Consider the following 19,085-nt stretch of genomic DNA (forward strand, 5'->3'; position numbering starts at 1 on the left):
TGCAGGAGACCTGAGAGACCTGGGTTCAATCCCTAGGTCGGGAAGATCCCCTGGAGGAGGAAATGGCAACCCACTCCAGTGTTCTTGCTTGGAGAATCCCATGGACAGAGGAGCCTGGTGGGGTACAGTCCCTAGGGTCGCAAAGAGTCAGACGTGACTGAAACGACTCAGCATCCACTCAACACAAATGACCCAAATGTCAATCCGTTTGTAAGTAGATAGGCAGAGATTGGTACATATTTCTAATGGAACACCCCTCAGCAGTGAAAAGAAAGAAACTGCTGATACACGCAGTAATGTGGATGAATCTCACAGAACTGAGTTAATGAAGTAGGACACAGAGGGCAACATGTTCTGTGACTCCATTTGCATGATATTGAAGAAGCAAAATACAGGAAGAGAAAAAAGATGCGTTATTTATTCCCAGTGATTCCCAAGGGCACTTTCTGGTGTGATGCAAGCATTCTGCGTCCTGACTGTGGTTATATGATTGTATAACGTTTGTCAAAACACAGAGCTCTGTATCTAAAATGGGCTAATTTTCCTGTCTGTGCTTATGCCTCAAGAGTTTAAAAAATAATGTTAAGTTTCTCCTTATGCAGAGTATTGCACTCTACATACTTGGTGACGAAAGCTCTCTTTCTGATGAATCCTCACAGTATTTATCCAGAATAAGTATAGGTAAGTCGGTCTAACATTAGGCTTCCCCAAACAAATTTTTATAGATGTCGGTATCAGAGTTGAAATAAAAAAATTAAAACTTTTCTAAGTGTACTTCAGGTGCCGTGTCTTGCTTCATTTTAGAGGTGACAAAATGGCACAGTTATAGTCTTAAGTCCACAATTCACTTTCAGAGACCAAGATTACTTAAAATCTGACAAACTACATTTTTAATATGTCTAAAAAGGGCTATTTTAGCCCCAGGGAAATGATTATACTTTCCAACCTGCCAGAGTACTGCTTATTTTATTGTTTTTTAGGAGTTCTTTATCTGTAATTTTTCTTTCCAAATGTCTTCTATATGTTGCCTGCTTGCTTTATCAGGATAACTATCAAAATAAAGTTTTGTTCTGTTTTAGCCCCCCCGAAGCCACAAGCAGAACAAGAGGAGAGCAGGTGACTTTTACTCAGTTTGTACTTTTACACTGCCTGTTTCACGACTTCATGTCTAACAGCCTCCTGTTTGCTCTCTTGCAGGTTTAGTTTCCGGCATTCTGCGTCGGTTTCTAGCCTGGGTGAGAGATTAGTTGTCTGGATGAGTAATGTAGGTAAGGTCTTCTTGTTACCTTTCATGTGTCTTTGAAATCCCTTCCTTGGACTGCCCTTTCCTAACCAGGCCCTGTGTCCTCAGAGCTCGCTAGAGCTGGGAGGCATGAGAAGGCAGGGCCTCTGGCTCTACAGCAGGATCCCACAGTGTTGAGATGATGGCCTCCTGAGCCACCCTTTCTTTGCCTGACGGTCTCACAGCTTCCCTCTACTAACATCTTGGGTACCAGCCTTTTCTCCTTTGGTGGGTGGAAAATCTATGTCTTTCCTCTGAGACCAGTAGAGGCTGTGGCTTTGTAGAGTGGCCCCAGAATGGAGAATGCTAATCACTACACATTCAGATTTGAAGCTGTTAAATACTCAGATACCAGAAATGATTATTTCTGGCAAAATCTAAAAGTAATGTGTGTATATCTTAGAGTATGCTTTTGAGTGATACAGGCCAGGGATTTTATGCACCAAGAGGCAGATTCACCTGGGACAAGGGAAAGGAAGGCAGAGTTTCTTCTCTCTTCCTAAAGATTGTGCCTTTGGGTTTTAAGCTGAGTAAACTACCAAAACTTTCTATAAAAATGAACTAAAATGTTTCAAAAATATTAACAATATGAAAACATAAAAAATGAGGGTGTTATAAAATAGTATGTTGAAAGTAGTGCTTTAATGAATATTACAAGAGGTTTCTGAATTCTTATTTAGAGAATATTCTAAATGACTTGAGTTTTTCACTCTTCTTTTTTGTTATGCTTCCTTGAAAATTCCAGTAATTGTCATGTAGTATTACCAATAAGATACTTATGCTGAAAAATATTGGATGAGTTCTATTCATTTGTATATTACATAGCATTTAGTATAAGTGTCATTCTCAAATAAGGTAACATTTTTACCTCTAATTAACCAATTTTCTATGTTAATAAATACTGTAAAATATTATAAAATTTAGAAAATCATTTCAGAAAAAATTAACCTGAGGCTGTGAAAAGTTTTTAAATGAAATATGGTATATATACAAGAGAGTGTATGAAATGTGTTTAGAGAATAATAGTAAAATGAGCATTGATGTCCTGGTCGCCCACTATTAGAAATAAAGCATTGTCAGTGTGGTAGAAAGGCCTGTGGACCTAGTCCTGTATATCCTTCTCTCACACACCTTACTGCTACAGGTAACCATTGATGCAGCACCCATCCTAAATCTTGTGTTACCGTCTGTCATTTTTTTTATCACCTTCATATATTACTTAGTATTGTATGTTTTTAACTTTATGTAGCTCAGTGTAGATATATGTTTTTTACTACCTTATTTTCCTCAATATTATTTACAGATTCATCCATGTTGACTCACGTAGCAGAAGGTCATTCATTTTCACTGCTATATAATCTACTGCTTGGATATATCACGACTTATTTATCTGTTCTGTTGATGATGGAAACTGGACTCTTTGCTGCCTTACCACGTTTTGCCATAATGAACGATTGCTAATGAATATTTTAATGCTTATGTCCTTGTTCCCTGTGCGCGCGTTTCTGTATGGCTGCTGACGGGCTGTAAGGGTGAACCTGACTATACCTGTGTTTTCCAAGGTGGTTGGTCCCGTATACACCACCGTCCTCTGTGGAAGACAGTTACTGATGCTCTGTAGTTGCCAACACTTAGTATTGAAGGCAATGGCACCCGACTCCAGTACTCTTGCCTGGAAAATCCCATGGATGGAGGAGCCTGGTAGGCTGCAGTCCATGGGGTCGCTAAGAGTCAGACACGACTGAGCGACTTCCCTTTCACTTTTCACTTTCATGCATTGGAGAAGGAAATGGCAACCCACTCCAGTGTTCTTGCCTGGAGAATCCCAGGGACGGGGGAGCCTGGTGGGCTGCCGTCTCTGGGGTCGCACAGAGTTGGACACGAAGCGACGTAGCAGCAGCAGCAGTATTGATTGACTCTAATACATGTCTGTTAGATGAGTATGAATTTTCATTTCCTAGTGGTTTTACTTTGCATCTCCCTGATCACTTATTGGACAGAGCATCTTTTTGTATGTTTATTGACCATTTGTGTTTCCTCTTAGGGAAATGTCTTTTTGTCCTTTGATTTTCCTATTGGATTGTTTATGCTTTTTTCTTCAAAGTCTTTAGGAATCCCCCCCCCCCCACCCCCAAGAATACTCATGTCAAGATGCTGGTCTGGTAGCAGAATGAATACAATCGGTTTCTTGCTATTTGTTAGGGTAGAGTTTACTAACTTTATTCGGAGGATTGGGACAGTGGTTAAGTCTGACTGAAGAATTTTCTCCTTTCCCTCCATCACAAGGTTTCACTTTAAGAGACTTGGAAACGCTTCCCTTTGGAATAGCTCTTCCCATCCGAGATGCGATTTATCACTGTCGGGAGCAGCCTGCTTCAGACTGGCCGGAAGCTGTCTGCCTCTTGATTGGACGTCAGGATCTTTCCAAGCAGGCCTGCGAAGGAAACTTGCCCAAAGGAAAATCTGTGAGTATCAGGAAAGTCCATGTTCAGTTTTAGCCTCAGTAGACTTAGAGTAGAGCCTCCCTCCATTTTCCTTTAAGAATTTTTGCAGGTGTATGTATCAGATTATCTTTTATCATATGCTAGATAGATATGCTTTAAAAAGGGTAAATTTTATTCATTGTAGATTGAACATGGAAATAGATTTTGTGAATGCTCTGTCTTACCTGCACCTTTCTTTGCCTTGAGTCAGGACAAGTGTTGAGTTAGTAGACAGCTACCATGACTGATTCCCTGCTTATACCACGTTAGTAATTAACTGCTGCTGCTCTTTAGTTGCTAAGTTGCTGTTGAGTTGGCGACCCCATGGACTGTAGTCCATAAGGCTCCTCTGTCCATGGGATTCTCCAGGCAAGAACACTGGAGTGGGTTGCCATTTCCTACTCCCGGGTTTGTCCCTTCCCAGTGATTGAATCTGCATATCCTGCATTGGCTGGCAGATTCTTTACCACTGAACTGCCAGGCAAGCCCACATCTATCTTTTAATCTGCACTTAAGTAAGAAGTTTTAGGTGAATTAGTGTTTGTCTTATTTTAAACAGAAAACCAAAATTTTTTTTGTTAATAATATGATTATCTTTCCCTCAACCAAGATTAAGTCGTTAGCATTTAGACCTCTTTTGTTACTATGAATGAGACCATCATTAGCCTTAAAGCCAAATGATACTGATAATCGTTTATCTGTATTTATATGTCCTTTTAAGTAATTCTGGCTAAATTCAGTTTGTTTAGTTACTTGAGGTTATGTTTTATAACTCGTCTCAAATTTATCAGCTATTTGGGTCTATATTGTATTGCTGACTCACCAATTGGAATATAGTTTCTTTTAAGATTAGATATTCCATAGAAATTATAATAAATTTTTAGCAACTAAAGTCAGACTGATTTTTAGTCATATCTTCCAGTATTCTTTTTCCTGGTTAATGTTGCTTCCACATTAAATGTTGCAAGATTTTAGCCTTTCATCTAGGAATTAATATTTTGTGAAAGGAGTAGAAAAGTGTGAGAAAACAAGATTTCTGCTATTTCTTCTGTTCTGAAGTCTGATTGAATCATTTGGCCTGGGAAGTTAAAGCACATGCTGAGCTTATGAGGACAGAATGATAAGCAGGCAATTAACTCTCCTCACTTGTTTTGCTGCATTTAATTCCTTTCCTTTTAAGAAACATACTTGGAACATACTTAGGACAAAAAAAGAAAAGGGAAAACCAACCATGATCCATTCTGTTTAAAGCACGGAAGTGAGAAAGTGTTAGTCGGACCTCCTCCAGCCCTTGGTTGATACCTTTCCAGGTGGTTTTCTTCTGCTAATTAAAGACAGTATTTAAATTGGTGTCGGTTCTTTAGTAACATTGTGTGGAGTTAATCTTGTGTTGCCAGTAATATGTTTCCTCTTCAGAATATTTAGAATATAGTTTGATTTTTATAATTTATTTAGAATATTCCTTTCTGTGGGATCAGCCTCCTGACTATTACTCTAAGTTGAAAGCTTTCCCCTTGGCTGAGTAAAGAATCTTTCCAAGTAGGCAATACAATTAAAGATTTCTAGGTAGGAGCCCCGTATGCCCGGGGAACCTGGGCCAGCCCTGCTTTGGTGTATGCTTTTTGTTTGCGTTGATGTAGACTTGGTACCTCGCCCTGTGCGTTCTTATGTTCAACAAATGCGTGTTGGCTGGTTTTTAAGTTAGTATTACAACCAAGTCTGTTACTCAGGTGCTCTCATCAGATGTTCCTTCAGGAACAGAAACAGAGGAGGAGGATGATGGCATGAATGACATGAATCAGGAGGTGATGTCGCTAATATGGAGCGAAGACTTACGGGTGCAGGACGTGCGAAGGCTTCTCCAGAGTGCACATCCTGTCCGCGTCAATGTGGTGCAGTACCCTGAGCTCAGTGACCACGAGTTCATCGAGGAGAAAGAGAACAGGTGAAGGCAAACATCAGCTGCCGGAATTTAAGTAAAAATTACTGAATGCTGCCGCAGTTTGTTCAGCTGGAAGAACAGGCATGACGGTAGCATTCATTCACACCTCACAGGGCTGCTCAGGAATCCAGTGGGCCGTTTGTGCCTAGTGCTTAGAGCACTGCTGGGCACATCGTAGAGCTCAGTGCCGTCACACATTTTTGTTATCCGAGGTCATTGATTTTGTGATGCTGATCTTTTTTTTTAACCTTTTCACATTTCTGAAATCAGATTGTCAGTCTGTGGGTGTCTGTAGGTGTTACGGTTTAGTTGGCAGTGCTTTTTCTTTCTTAGAACCTCATGAAATAGTGATGCATCTTAAAATCAGCTGCATCTTAAATGGAAGGGGTATACTGGTTTTGTTTTCATTATTGTAATTTTGTGGATTATGTATTCTGTTTCTGCTAAAAATGTTATGGGATGTAGCATTCTGGCCTAATTCTGAATTTCCCTGATGACAGATTACTGTGGGGCAGTGTTCTCGTAAAGAGTCATCTTACTACAGTGAAGTGTTCCTCCCCAGTGAACGAGGAAAGCAGGTGTATGCATTTCCAATAAGGGAGAGAGCATGCCTGTGAACAGCTTTGTCTGCAGAGAGAGTTTTAGCTTCTTCTTAGCCTCAGAAAGGATATTTCTGTGTCTTCAGATTTAGCATGTATTATTTCCTGGATATAAATGCTCCTACTTCCACAATTTCTGTTTGATGCCACTTATTTTAACATAGAAGCAAGTTAAAAAATAGTGGATTAGTTTCAAAGTATAGCCTGGAAAAGGAAATGGCAACCCACTCCAGTATTCTTGCCTGGAAAATCCCTTGGACAAAAGAGCCTGGCAGGGCTTCAGTCCTAAAAGAGTGAGATAAACTAGAATGACTAAACAAAAACATAGCCTGGAGAAGCCATTTTAACCTTGCACGTAGTTAACGCAGTGCTATTAGTTCCATAAATCCTGGCCATCAAGTAGATGAGATGACTTCACTGTTCCGGGGACACCATGAAATCCACTCACCTCCAAAACAAGGACTTTTTTTTTCTCCTGTGTGTAGGCGTTGGAGGTGGCAGTAGGGCTGTGTTCACAAAAAGGATGAGAGGAGGGTCCCAGCTAAACTGGCAGTAGCACAGTGAGGAAACCCGACAAACCCTGTGTTTGCCTCTGAGAGTGTTAGCATTATTTCAAGAAGAATTTTAGGTTTTTCTTTTTGAATACTTAGGGAGAGTTGGCTTGGTTTATAGAAAGCTAGTTTTAATTCAAAGTGAATATGAAACAGAAGGAGGAACGCCTCTCCCTCTTAGACTTTCTAATGGGAGTGCATGCGTACTTAGGTGCTCAGTTGTATCCAGCTGTTTGCAGCCCTTTGGTTGTAGCCCACCCGGCTCCTCTGTCCATGGGATTCTCCAGGCAGGAATACTGGAGTGGGTTGCCGTGCCCTCCTCCGGGGGATCTTCCCGACCCAGGGATTGAACCTGCCTCTCCTTCATTGGCAGGAGGATTCTTTCCCTGCTAAGCCATAGAGGAAGCCCTCTAATGGGAGTCAGAGTGTGAAAAAGAATAACCATGTTCAGATGATTGACCCACATCTTTGTAGGGATTTACTTTGATGTGGCTTCACCTTTCACAGCACTGCTGCTTTTAAAATACTCACTACAGATTACATTCCAGTTTGTTTGTCTGTTTAAATTTTTTTTTCACATAATGGCTTTAATTTTAATTATAGATTGCTCCAGTTGTGTCAGCGGACTATGGCTCTCCCAGTAGGACGAGGAATGTTCACCTTGTTTTCATACCATCCCGTTCCAACAGAACCGTTGCCTATTCCTAAGCTGAATTTAACTGGTATGTTAAACTCTGGGTCAGTGAGAAAGGAAAACGATGAATTATATGTTTAGTGGAGTTCTTTTTGCATTATCAGTATTGTGTCTTACGTTTGTGATGAACTGTCATTTTAGAAATTTTACTTGCTGTTTCATTATTAATCTCTCTGCCCTTTTTGAGAAAGTAAAAGTGTCTGTCATGAACTTGTCACCAATGTGGTACTCTCACAGACCAGCATTTGAGTTAGCTCTTAGGTACAGAAAGCAAATGGTGAACGCAAATATATTTTATTTTATGCTGTGTCTTTGTATGTGTGTGTATGTGTATATAGACTTTTACAAATAAGACACTGTGCATCTAATTAAAATTTACATAACTTTCAGAACATGTTTCAAACCTCTAGTGAACTGTATAACTTTGTGCAGTGTTTAGAATATTTATTTTAACTATTCATCCATGACTTAAGCTATTATAGAACATTAAAAATATACAGAGAATTCAGTATTTGCAAGTACACAGTGTAGATTAGAATCAAAACACTCAAGAAAAGGAATTCATAGGGAGCCTAGCATTATGAACAGTTTATTTGCTCTTCAGTAAGTTGACCATAGATTTAAATTTAGTGAATACTCTTTTCTGATTCACAGGGTAACTCAAGTGTATAAAATGATGTTTTTTTATATAGGTATCTTTGAATGCAATTTGGAATTTTTACTAATAGCATATAATTAGATTTCTATATATAGAGAGACATACACGTAAGAGATAGAGATAGAGCAAATTTGTAAAAGTCTTTGTCTTTTTGAAAATACCATGTTTTCTTAACATCTAGAGAGGAAGAGAAAAGTAGGACGGTACATTTGAAATTAATATCATTGTTATCAATTTCATATTGAAATTATTATTCATGTAGCCCCAGATATTATGGGGCTAAGGGTTTTGAATGCAGCAAAGTGATCTTTGTTCTCAGAAATCAGTGTAACAATTTTGATTTTCTGAATTTTCACTCTCTGTTTTACATTTTGTCTGCCTAGGGCGGGCCCCTCCTCGGAACACGACAGTGGACTTGAACAGTGGGAATATCGACGTGCCCCCCAACATGACCAGCTGGGCCAGCTTCCACAATGGCGTGGCTGCAGGCCTGAAGATAGCCCCTGCCTCCCAGATCGACTCGGCCTGGATCGTCTACAATAAGCCCAAGCATGCCGAGCTAGCCAATGAGTATGCTGGCTTTCTCATGGCCCTGGGCCTTAACGGGCACCTTACCAAGCTGGCTACTCTCAATATCCACGACTACCTAACCAAAGTGAGAACTCATGCTGCTGGCTCCTGGCCTTGCTCCTCCCCAGGGCTGTTACTGTAGCTCTTCAGGGTCCTGTGCGCTCTTCTTCAGTCATGTCCCTCTAAGTGCATTCTTCTCAGCAGGCAGAGAGATCCTTCTAAAGCATAAATTGGAACAGATCGCATTCCTGCTCAAACTGTTTAGTGATCTTCCGTTGCTTTTAATGTGCCTTTTGGAACCTGTGTGATCCTACTCACTTCTCCAACCTACTCTGTGCATTTCTTTCCTTTGCTCTTCACACTCCAACCGTAGGGCTTGACTGTTTTAGCTCCTCTGCAAACCAGACTCTTTCTCGTGGCCTAAAACGAGTGGTTTGTATTATAGTCACGTTGTTATTGTGCATCCATCACTACTGTTAAGTTTAGAACATCTTCGTCACCCCGTGAAGGAACCCCCTACCTAGTAGCAGTCAGCTGTCCCCTCTCCCTCCAGCCAGACAAACTGTTCATCTACTTCTTGTCTCTGTGGATTTGCCAGTATGGACGTTTCATATAAATGAAACCAAACAGTAGGTGGTCTCCTATGGGAGGCTTCTTTTGCTTACTGTAATGCTTTCAAGTTTGTTCCTGTTATATTAATACCGTGCACTAGCTCGTCGTTCCTTTTTATTGCTAAGTAGATACCCATTGTATGGATAGACTTATTTTCCTCATCGGTTGATGGACGTTTGAGTTTATTCTGCTTTTGGACTGTTATCTGTAATACTACTATGAACATTTTGTGTGGATGAATGTTTTCCTTTTTCTTCGGTATATTTCTTTTTTTTTTTTTTTTTCTCTTTTTACACTGAGCCGGTATATTTCTAGGAGTAGAATTGCTGAGTCATTTGGTAGCTCTTTTTAAATTTTTAAGAACTACCAAACTTTTCCAGGGTGTCTGCATCGTTTTATAATCCCACAAGCAATACATAAGGGTTCCAATTTCTGTCCATTCTTGCCAACACTTGTTGTTATCTGTCATTTTAATTTTATCACCTCAGTAGGTGTGAAGTAATATTTCATTGTGGTTTTGATTTGCATTTATTTCCCTGATGGTTAATGATAGTGAACATCTTTATATGTGCTCATTGGTCGTTTATATGTGGTCTTTTGACTAATGTCTATTCACATTCTTTGCTTAGTTTTAATTGGTTGAGTTATAAGACTTCCTTATGTGTTCTGGATACCAGACCATTAACAGGTACATGATTTGCAAAATTTTCTCCCATTGTGCTGTCTCTTGGGTTGTCTTTTCATTTTCTGATAGTGTCTTTGAAGCACGAAAGCTTTTAATTTGATGAAATCTGGTTCATCTAGGCTTCCCAGGTGGCACAGTTGGTTAAGAATCTGCCTGCCAGTACAGGAGATGCAAGAGATGTGGGTTTGATCCTTGGATCGGGAAGATCCCCTGGAGGAGGAAACGGCAACCCACTCTAGTATTCCTGCCTGGAGAATCCCACGGTCAGAGGATCCTGGCGGGCTACAGTCCGTAGGGTCACAGAATCAGATATGTCTTAGCGACTAAACAGTGGCAACAACTCATCTGTTTCTTCTTTGGTTGCTGTGCATTTGGTGTCTTACCTAATCAGTTATTGCATACTTGTTATGTAGATTTACACTTGTGCTTTTTAAGAGTTTTCTACTTTTAGTTACATCTTGAGGTTAATTTTTATGTTTAATGTAAGGTATTTCAGTAAATGAAATTTCATTCTTTTGCAAGTGGCTCTACAGTTGTCACGGCACCTTTTTATGAAAAAACTCTTCCCATTGAATTGTCTTGACACGCTTGTTGTCATGTGAGCATCATTATTTTTGAATCATCTTGGCATTATCTGCATATATTCCCTCACCTGACATCATTTTCTCTTACTTTCTAAATCTCAGTGACACCCGTCCCCCAACTTTTGCCACTTTTCTTGGCTAATTTGTACTCATGCTATTGTAAGTTTACTATTTAGAGATTTCTAGTGATACCCCAGTTCCTCTTAATCTAAATTAGGCTCTGTTAGAATTAGACTCACAGACATAGACAACAGACTTGTGGTTGCCAAGGGGGAAAAGGGGAAGGAGAGAGATGGACGGGGAGTTGGGGCTGGTAGATGCAAACTGTTACAGTTAGAAGATAAACAACAAGGTCCTACTGTGTAGCACAGGGAACTATATCCAGTCTTGTGACATAGCCATAATGGAAAAGAATATAAAAAAAGAATGTACATATGTGTATAACTGAGTCACTTTGCTGTACATCAGAGATTAAGCACAACACTGAATCAACTGTACTTCAATTAAAATAAATTAGGCTCTGTTAAAATATTCATGTAATATTTACTTTTTCATTAAATGAGTTTTTAATAATATATATTTTTTAGCTTAACACATTTTCTCCCCCAAGGGCACTAGCTTCATGAGAACAAGAACCATTTCTATTTACTTTGCTTATGTATTCTTGGAGCCTCTCATTGTGCCTGTCACATAAAAGTACTTAATAAAATTACTGGCAGGAAGTATTTTATGAAAGTTGCATATTTGTTTTGGTAGTGACTTACGTCTCATTCTCTTCTCTGTCTTAGGGTCATGAGATGACAAGCATTGGACTGCTTCTTGGTGTTGCTGCTGCTAAACTAGGCACCATGGATATGTCAGTTACCCGGCTTCTCAGCATCCACATTCCTGCTCTCCTGCCCCCAACATCCACAGAGCTTGACGTTCCTCACAATGTCCAGGTGGCTGCAGTGGTTGGCATCGGCCTTGTTTATCAAGGGACGGCTCACAGGCATACCGCGGAGGTCCTGTTGGCTGAAATAGGTAGGATTTCGATGCACTGCGGTCTCATGTTTATTTCCCATTCCACAGGAGCCAAAGTAAAATAGTAAGATTATAAGAATGAGGGAAAAAATAGTAGGTTTTGTAAGCATAGAATGAGCTGTACTAATAAGAAAAAATTACAGATAGTGTTTTCCAAGACTTGTGTTACTCTGCAGGTGGTTAGTCTGCATGCTCACTGTTTGCCAGCCCATTTGCGCTCCCACGGCCCCATTTAATGAGGTGGTCTGTGGTCTTTCTTTTTGGAAGGGAGTGTGCCATGCGGCTTGAGGGATCTCAGTTCCCTGACTAGGGATTGAACCCAGGACCCCAGTAGTGGAAGCGCAAAGTCCTAACCTCTGGACCGCCCTGGAATTCCCGCCCGTGCTCTTAAAATCACACGTGAGCGTGCTGTTTATCCTGCTCTGTCTATGCCAGGCCTTGTCCAGCAATGGTCTGCACTTAAAATTCGAAGTTGATTTGATCCCTGAAAGCACAGTGTTTATTCTCTTGGACAACAGTACTTCTGACAGAATGGGAGTGCTTGACTCCTCCTTTTCTCCTTTATGTACTAGTGGGTACGTTAGTGATGAAATTTAGTTTCTGTGTTTTCAGCTGAGTCTACATTTTTTGGAAATGTGTCTTGGATGTTGTCATCTTTTTCTGACAAATGGAGATGCTCTTAGCATTATTAGTGCATTCAGTAATTTAGATATGTACTTACATGTTTCGTTCTGCCCTGTTCAGGATCTTTCTACATGTATTTCAGGATAGCCACAAAATTGGCCCGGGCCTATTGGCTACAAGCTCTAGATCTACGGGTCTGACGCTCAGACTCTGCTCCAAATGACTTTGTCTGGGACCCAGACTGGAGGGTGTGCTGCTTTTGTGGTGGTGACAGAAGGGCAAGTGGAGAACCAAATAATGGAGGCACATTTTACACCTTTGCTTATGTTATGCCAGCCAGGCTCCTAGGTCAAAGCCAGTCACGAGTGTTCACGTACACTAGGAGACTCTGTCGGGAGAGTGGGTGTTTATACAGGAGTCCTGCGGGGCAGGAACGAATTGGGATCAACTATGTAGTGTGCTACCAGTTCAGTTCAGTTGCTCAGCTGTGTCCGACTGTTCACGACCCCGTGGACTGCAACACGCCAGGCCTCCCTGTCCATCACCAACTCCTGGAGCTTCCTCAAACTCATGTCCATTGAGTCGGTGATGCCACCCAACCATCTCAACCTCTGTCGTCCCCTTCTCCTCGTGCCTTCAATCTTTCCCAGCCTCAGGGTCTTTTCCAATGAGTCAACTCTTTGCATCAAGTGGCCAAAGTATTAGAGTTTCAGCTTCAACATCAGTCCTTCCAATGAACACCCAGGACTGATCTCCTTTAGGATGGATGGGTTGGATCTCCTTGCGGTCCAGGGGACTCTCAAGAGTCTTCTCCAACACCACAGTTCAAAAGCATCAGTTTTTCAGCACTCAGCTTTCTTTATAGTCCAACTCTCACATCCATACATGACTACTGAAAAAACCATAGCTCTGAACTTGTTGACAAAGTAATGTCTCTGCTTTTTAATATGCTGTCTAGGTTGGTCATAACTTTTCTTCCAAGGAGCAAGTGTCTTTTAATTTCATGGCAGCAGTCACCATCTGCAGTGATTTTGGAGCCCAAAAGAAGTCTGTCATGGTTTCGATTGTTTGCCCATCTATTTGCCATAAAGTGGTAGGACCAGATGCCATGATCTTAGTTTTCTGAATATTGAGTTTTAAGCCAACTTTTTCACTCTCCTCTTTCACTTTCATCAAGGGGCTCTTTAGTTCTTCTTCACTTTCTGCCATAAGGGTGGTCATCTGCATATCTGAGGTTGTTGATATTTCTCCCTGCAATCTTGATTCCAGCTTGTGCTTCATCCAGCCCAGCATTTCTCATGATGTACTCTGCATATAAGTTAAATAAGCAGGGTGACAGTATACAGCCTTGACGTACTCCTTTCCGTATTTGGAACCAGTCTGTTGTTCCATGTCCAGTTCTAACTGTTGCTTCCTGACCTGCCTACAGATTTCTCAGGAGGCAGGTCAGGTGGTCTGGTATTCCCATCTCTTTCAGAATTTTCCACAGTTTGTTGTGATTCACACAGCCAAAGGCTTTGGCCTAGTCAATAAAGCAGAAGTAGGTGTTTTCCTGGAACTCTCTTGCTTTTTCGATGATCCAGTGGATGTTTGCAATTTGATTTCTGGTTCCTCTGCCTTTTCTCAATCCAGCTTGAACATCTGGAAGTTCACGGTTCATGTACTGTTGAAGCCTGGTTTGGAGAATTTTGAGCATTGCTTTGCTAGCGTGTGAGATGAGTGCAATTGTGCAGTAGTTTGAGCATTCTTTGGCATTGCCTTTCTTTGGGATTGGAATGAAAACTGACCTTTTCCAGTTCTGTGGTCACTGCTGAGTTTTCCAAATTTACTGGCACTTCAGTGCATCACTCAACTGGAATTCCATCATCTCCATTAGCTTTGTTCATAGTGATGCTTCTAAGGCCCACTTGACTTCACATTCCAGGATGCCTGGCTTTAGGTGAGTGATCACACCATCGTGATAATCTGGGTTGTGAAGATCTTTTTTGTACAGTTCTTCTGTGTATTCTTGCCACCTCTTCTTAATATTTTCTGTTAGGTCCATACCATTTCTGTCCTTTATCGAGCCCATCTTTGCATGAAATGTTCCCTTGGTATCTCTAATTTTCTTGAAGAGATCTCTAGTTCTTCCCATTCTATTGTTTTCCTCTGTTTCTACTATAGTGGTGAAATAAGTTATTCTCAAAATAAAATTTCCTATTACCAAAATATATAATAGCTTAACTGATTGGTCTGAGAAATAGTCAGAAGATCCTCAGGACTGACTTTAAAAAGTTATTCATTTATGGGGTAGTATACATTCTTTCGGAGAAGGCAGTGGCACCCCACTCCAGTACTCTTGCCTGGAAAATCCCATGGATGGAGGAGCTTGGTAAGCTGCAGTCCATGGGGTCGCTGAGGGTCAGACACAACTGAGTGACTTCACTTTTGCTTTTCACTTTCATGCATTGGAGAAGGAAATGGCAACCCACTCCAGTGTTTGCCTGGAGAATCCCAGGGGCGGGGAAGCCTGGTGGGCTGCCATCTATGGGGTCACACAGAGTCGGACACGACTGAAGTGACTTAGCAATAACAATAGCAATACATTCTTTGGCTATATCATGGTGATATCTAATGCCAGTATCACACATGTCTCACAGCCTTAGCTCTTTCATCTTGTACCTGTAAAAGATTCATGTGGATTCATAGGCATATGCTCTTTGTATAATTAGTCACCATATACATACCATTTTTGTACTGCCCTTTTCATATATTATTGTCAAAAATAGCTTTTAAAATCAATTTTATATTGTATAATAGCTCATTGAGTTGATGTTCTGTAAATTGCCCAATCATTTTCTTATTTTCAGGAGTTTTAGGTGGTTTTTAATTCTTTGCTGTTAAGCAATAAACATTTTACTGATTGCACATGTGTAATTGTTTTGTTCTCTTAAAAATTTTTTTTTTCTAGGGATGAAATTCTAGGAATGTGAACTTTTTTGGGGATGTAATACATTATATGTATAATATAATACATTTTGCTGCATTAAAGGGGGTGGAGTTAGAATTAAAGGGTACTTTTTAAAAGTGTGAATTTTACATCTAGTCAGACTTTGGGCATCAGTACAGAAAAATTCTATCATAGTAAAGCTTAGTATTATCTAGATTCAAAATAAGTGTCTGGATCTGGAAGTTGGTGATGGACAGGGAAGTCTGGTGTGCTGCAGTCCATGGGGTTGTAAAGAGTTGGACATGACTGAGCGACTGAACTGAACTGCATAGTTAAGAATTAAAATTCTTAAATACTTGAAGTGTCCTTCCTGTTCATTATCAGTATTTGAACATGTGTACACCACATCTAATGAATGGATTTGAAAATAGTAAAACAACAAAAGGAAAGAGGAAAGAAATTACAAATTAAAGCTTTTTTGAGCATTCCTCCCATTTAAAATTTCTTCCTACTTTTTGGTAATTTTTTTTGGTTTTATTATAAAGCCCAAGGTTTTGCAGTATTTTAAGGTCATTCCTTTCAAATTGGCAAATTAGAAGAACCGTGTTTGGGTTTTATTTTGTAGTAAACCAAAAGTAGTGGACATTTGTGAGAATGTCAGATCTTTCTCAGTGGGATTATATTGAATTCATAGCTCTTAGGCAACTTACTGGAAAGTTAGCTTTAAAACTTTTACGACTTAGGCTCTTAAGAGACCAGCTTGACCTGTGTTGCTTTATGTTTTATAGGACGGCCCCCTGGTCCAGAAATGGAGTACTGCACCGACAGAGAATCGTACTCGCTGGCTGCTGGTTTAGCCCTGGGCATGGTTTGCTTGGGGGTAAGCAGAGTTCATGCCTTCAGGTGCTTTAGTGACAACACCTGCTTGTCGAGACAAACGACCTGGACACATTACTCTGAATACTGCTCTGCCTTAGCTGACCCTGATTCTGAGCTCTTTTCTTCTTTCTGGATGTTTCTCTAAGTGTCAGATTTGGAAATGGAGAGAAATTATAGTGAAGAGTAGGGCTTTCAGGTTTCTTGACCCCAGCTTAGATGTAACTGCTTATGAATGAACCCTAGGAATGAAATTTGTCAGACAGATTTCAAGACGTAAGATGAAGAAGTGACAGCCCTGTTAGTCAGAAACCAGTGAAAACATGAGTCTGGTGGGAAGCGTCAAGAGTGTAGAAGTTACTAGAGATAAACCAGAGTTGTCTTCTGGCACCCTGATACCCCAGAAGGTCGCCCTGTTAGCAGCTGTTTTGTTACCGAATGCAGTATCACTCTGACCCATCTTTAACCCCATTCAGGAGACACAGTATAGAATTACCAGAAACATTTCATTAAATGACTGTGTCAGCTGGAATGTGGGTTCTTTGATTAAAGATTGTGGGTTCCAATACAGGGTTATACTGAAACTAAATTATATAAAGAAAGCTGTCAGTTAGGTTTTTGACTCTTCACATCTGACACATGAGGTAAGGGGGCAGATGATACAATGAAACAAGCATCGCACTGAGAATTGGGACTTGAGTTCTGGTTTTGACCAGAGTCTCATCATTTAACTACCGTATTGTCGGTAGTTGAGCGCCTCCCTAGACTGGGACCAGGCTGCCCTGTCTCAGGGCCACTGCTGCTCTTTAGTAGCTGTGTGACCGTGGGTGCGATCTGGGTGCCTCCTTTTCTCACCTGTAAAACAGCAGCTGTTTGATAGGCTTGTCGTCATATTAAGTAAGTGAACCCATGTTAAACACACAGAATTGTGCCTGGAAGAAAGTTAAGTGTTCAGAAAGTTATTTTTATTACTATGGTTATTATTGTTGGAATAGTTCATAGGCACAATAATGAAGGGATTGAGATGTTTATAGTTCAGGTTTCATTTACCTACCTAACAATTTCTTTAGCTGTTAGTAAAATTAAGTATGTTTTGAAGCTTTTGTGTATTTTATGGAATGAAAGTATTAATTTGTCTGCATGTGTATTATATAATTTTAATGTGAATTATTAGTAGACTGAGTGTTAACTCATGAGAAATGTTTATTTTAATTGATTAAAAAACCTGAATACCCAGCTTTGAAGTTACTTGGTGCTTTGTCATGGGCGTGTGTTCGGGATCTTACTCTGTAAAATCTCCTTTCACACCCGGTTCCTTTGTCCTCCAGCACGGCAGCAACCTGATAGGGATGTCGGACCTCAACGTGCCCGAGCAGCTCTATCAGTACATGGTTGGGGGCCACAGGCGCTTTCAAGCTGGGATGCACAGAGAGAAACATAAGTCACCGAGTTACCAGATCAAGGTAGGTCCAGATCAAGCAACAGATCAGAGTTCTGGAAACTAAGGAATTAGTTTAAGAAATGGTAGTTTTCGTATCAGCATTTGTAGATATGTTAATTTTAAGCATGGCTAGCATTCAGAAGAATTTTAGAGTAATTCAAAGCTCTTTTACACAAATAAACTTTTTCTTTTGATAGGAAGGAGATACCATAAATGTGGATGTGACTTGTCCAGGTGCCACTCTCGCTTTGGCCATGATCTACTTAAAAACCAATAACAGGTACCGTGTCTGCCCACCCATCCCTTGCCATGACAGTGTCACTGCCTGGCTGACCTCAGTTGATTTTGAATTGCTCCATTGCCTAATCATGTCTGACTTTTGCCACCCCGTGGACTGTAACCTGCCAGGCTTCTCTGTCCGTGGGAATTTTCTGGCAAGAATACTGGAGTGGGTAGCCATTGCTTCCTCCAGGGGATCTTGCTGACCCAGAGATCAAACCCACATCTCTTGCATGTCCTGCATTGAGAGGCGGGTTCTTTATCACTTAGCCACCTGGGAAGCCCCACTCTGACCTCAGTAGTGACACTAAATTATCTTACTGTGTTTACTAACAGTAAAACTGTGCTAGATCAGCCTGGCTTTAGTGCTGTCAAATACTGCCAGTTATTTCAACATCTGACAATACGGTTGCCAGTTTCTATTCATTTTTATAGTTGACGTCACTGACAATCAAACAGTGTCCAAATTCCTTTTCATTGATTTTGCATGTTGTGAGAACTGATGAAATCAGAAATACTTAGCATTGTTATAGTCCTGGTTCCCATCCATAAAAACGGTTTCTGCTTAATTCAAGAGCTTTCTTAATGACCATACCTTCTGCCTTCCCAACCCCAATAACTAGTGTTGGCACTTGAAAGTTGATGTTTGGCATTTTATTCTTTTGTATTTCGCATAGAAGAGTAAGTTGGGTTTTGACTCTTTTGATTTAAAAACACTGTCTGAGATTCAAGAAATTTTTCAATATTGTAAATTCCTTTTTTAGACAAAGTGAATGTTAGCAAAATTAAGGGTAAAAGCAGATTTATTCATCTACTGTTTAGATGAAAGCATACGTCATTGCCTTCTTGGCACCGGAGACGTTTCAGTGAATAAAACAAATACTTAGCTTATAGTAAGGCATACATACGTACCAGATATTACTTTGGAGGATGTGAAGTATTGTGAGAAAAAAATAGAGCGGTAGTTGGAGTGGAAAGAAAATTCCTGAAATGTGTCTTGTGATTCTTGACTGTCTACTCTCTTCTTGGGCAATAACGCTTGCTGGCATCCACCACCGACAGGCCCATCGCAGACTGGCTCCGCGCTCCAGACACCATGTATTTGCTGGACTTCGTGAAGCCAGAATTCCTCTTGCTTAGGGTATGGTACTTCGCGGTTTTTCATTTCTCTTAATTTGAGGAATCTATATAAAATGTCTCCGTAAGCAAGCCTTTACTGTTAATCCGTCATGTATGTGTCTAACTGGTAGTAT

General features: G+C 40.5%; 1 protein-coding gene across 5 annotated transcripts in view; it reads left to right on the plus strand.

Annotated features, from left to right (window-relative positions):
- ANAPC1 (anaphase promoting complex subunit 1) overlaps window positions 1–19,085 on the plus strand; it is a 101,308-nt gene that overhangs the window by 44,413 nt on the left and 37,810 nt on the right. For all 5 annotated transcript variants that reach the window (XM_005212369.5, XM_010809765.4, XM_010809766.4 and 2 more), the window contains exons 22-33: window positions 603–681; window positions 1,080–1,116; window positions 1,198–1,268; window positions 3,569–3,747; window positions 5,496–5,710; window positions 7,461–7,579; window positions 8,593–8,864; window positions 11,449–11,683; window positions 16,025–16,116; window positions 17,441–17,575; window positions 17,751–17,833; window positions 18,895–18,973. In XM_005212369.5, the coding sequence (XP_005212426.1) occupies window positions 603–681; window positions 1,080–1,116; window positions 1,198–1,268; window positions 3,569–3,747; window positions 5,496–5,710; window positions 7,461–7,579; window positions 8,593–8,864; window positions 11,449–11,683; window positions 16,025–16,116; window positions 17,441–17,575; window positions 17,751–17,833; window positions 18,895–18,973 (1,596 nt within the window). The remainder of the gene's footprint in view (window positions 1–602; window positions 682–1,079; window positions 1,117–1,197; window positions 1,269–3,568; window positions 3,748–5,495; window positions 5,711–7,460; window positions 7,580–8,592; window positions 8,865–11,448; window positions 11,684–16,024; window positions 16,117–17,440; window positions 17,576–17,750; window positions 17,834–18,894; window positions 18,974–19,085) is intronic.

Source organism: Bos taurus, chromosome 11 (assembly GCF_002263795.3).
Source record: "Bos taurus isolate L1 Dominette 01449 registration number 42190680 breed Hereford chromosome 11, ARS-UCD2.0, whole genome shotgun sequence".
In the NCBI taxonomy this organism is placed as follows: Eukaryota; Metazoa; Chordata; class Mammalia; order Artiodactyla; family Bovidae; genus Bos; species Bos taurus.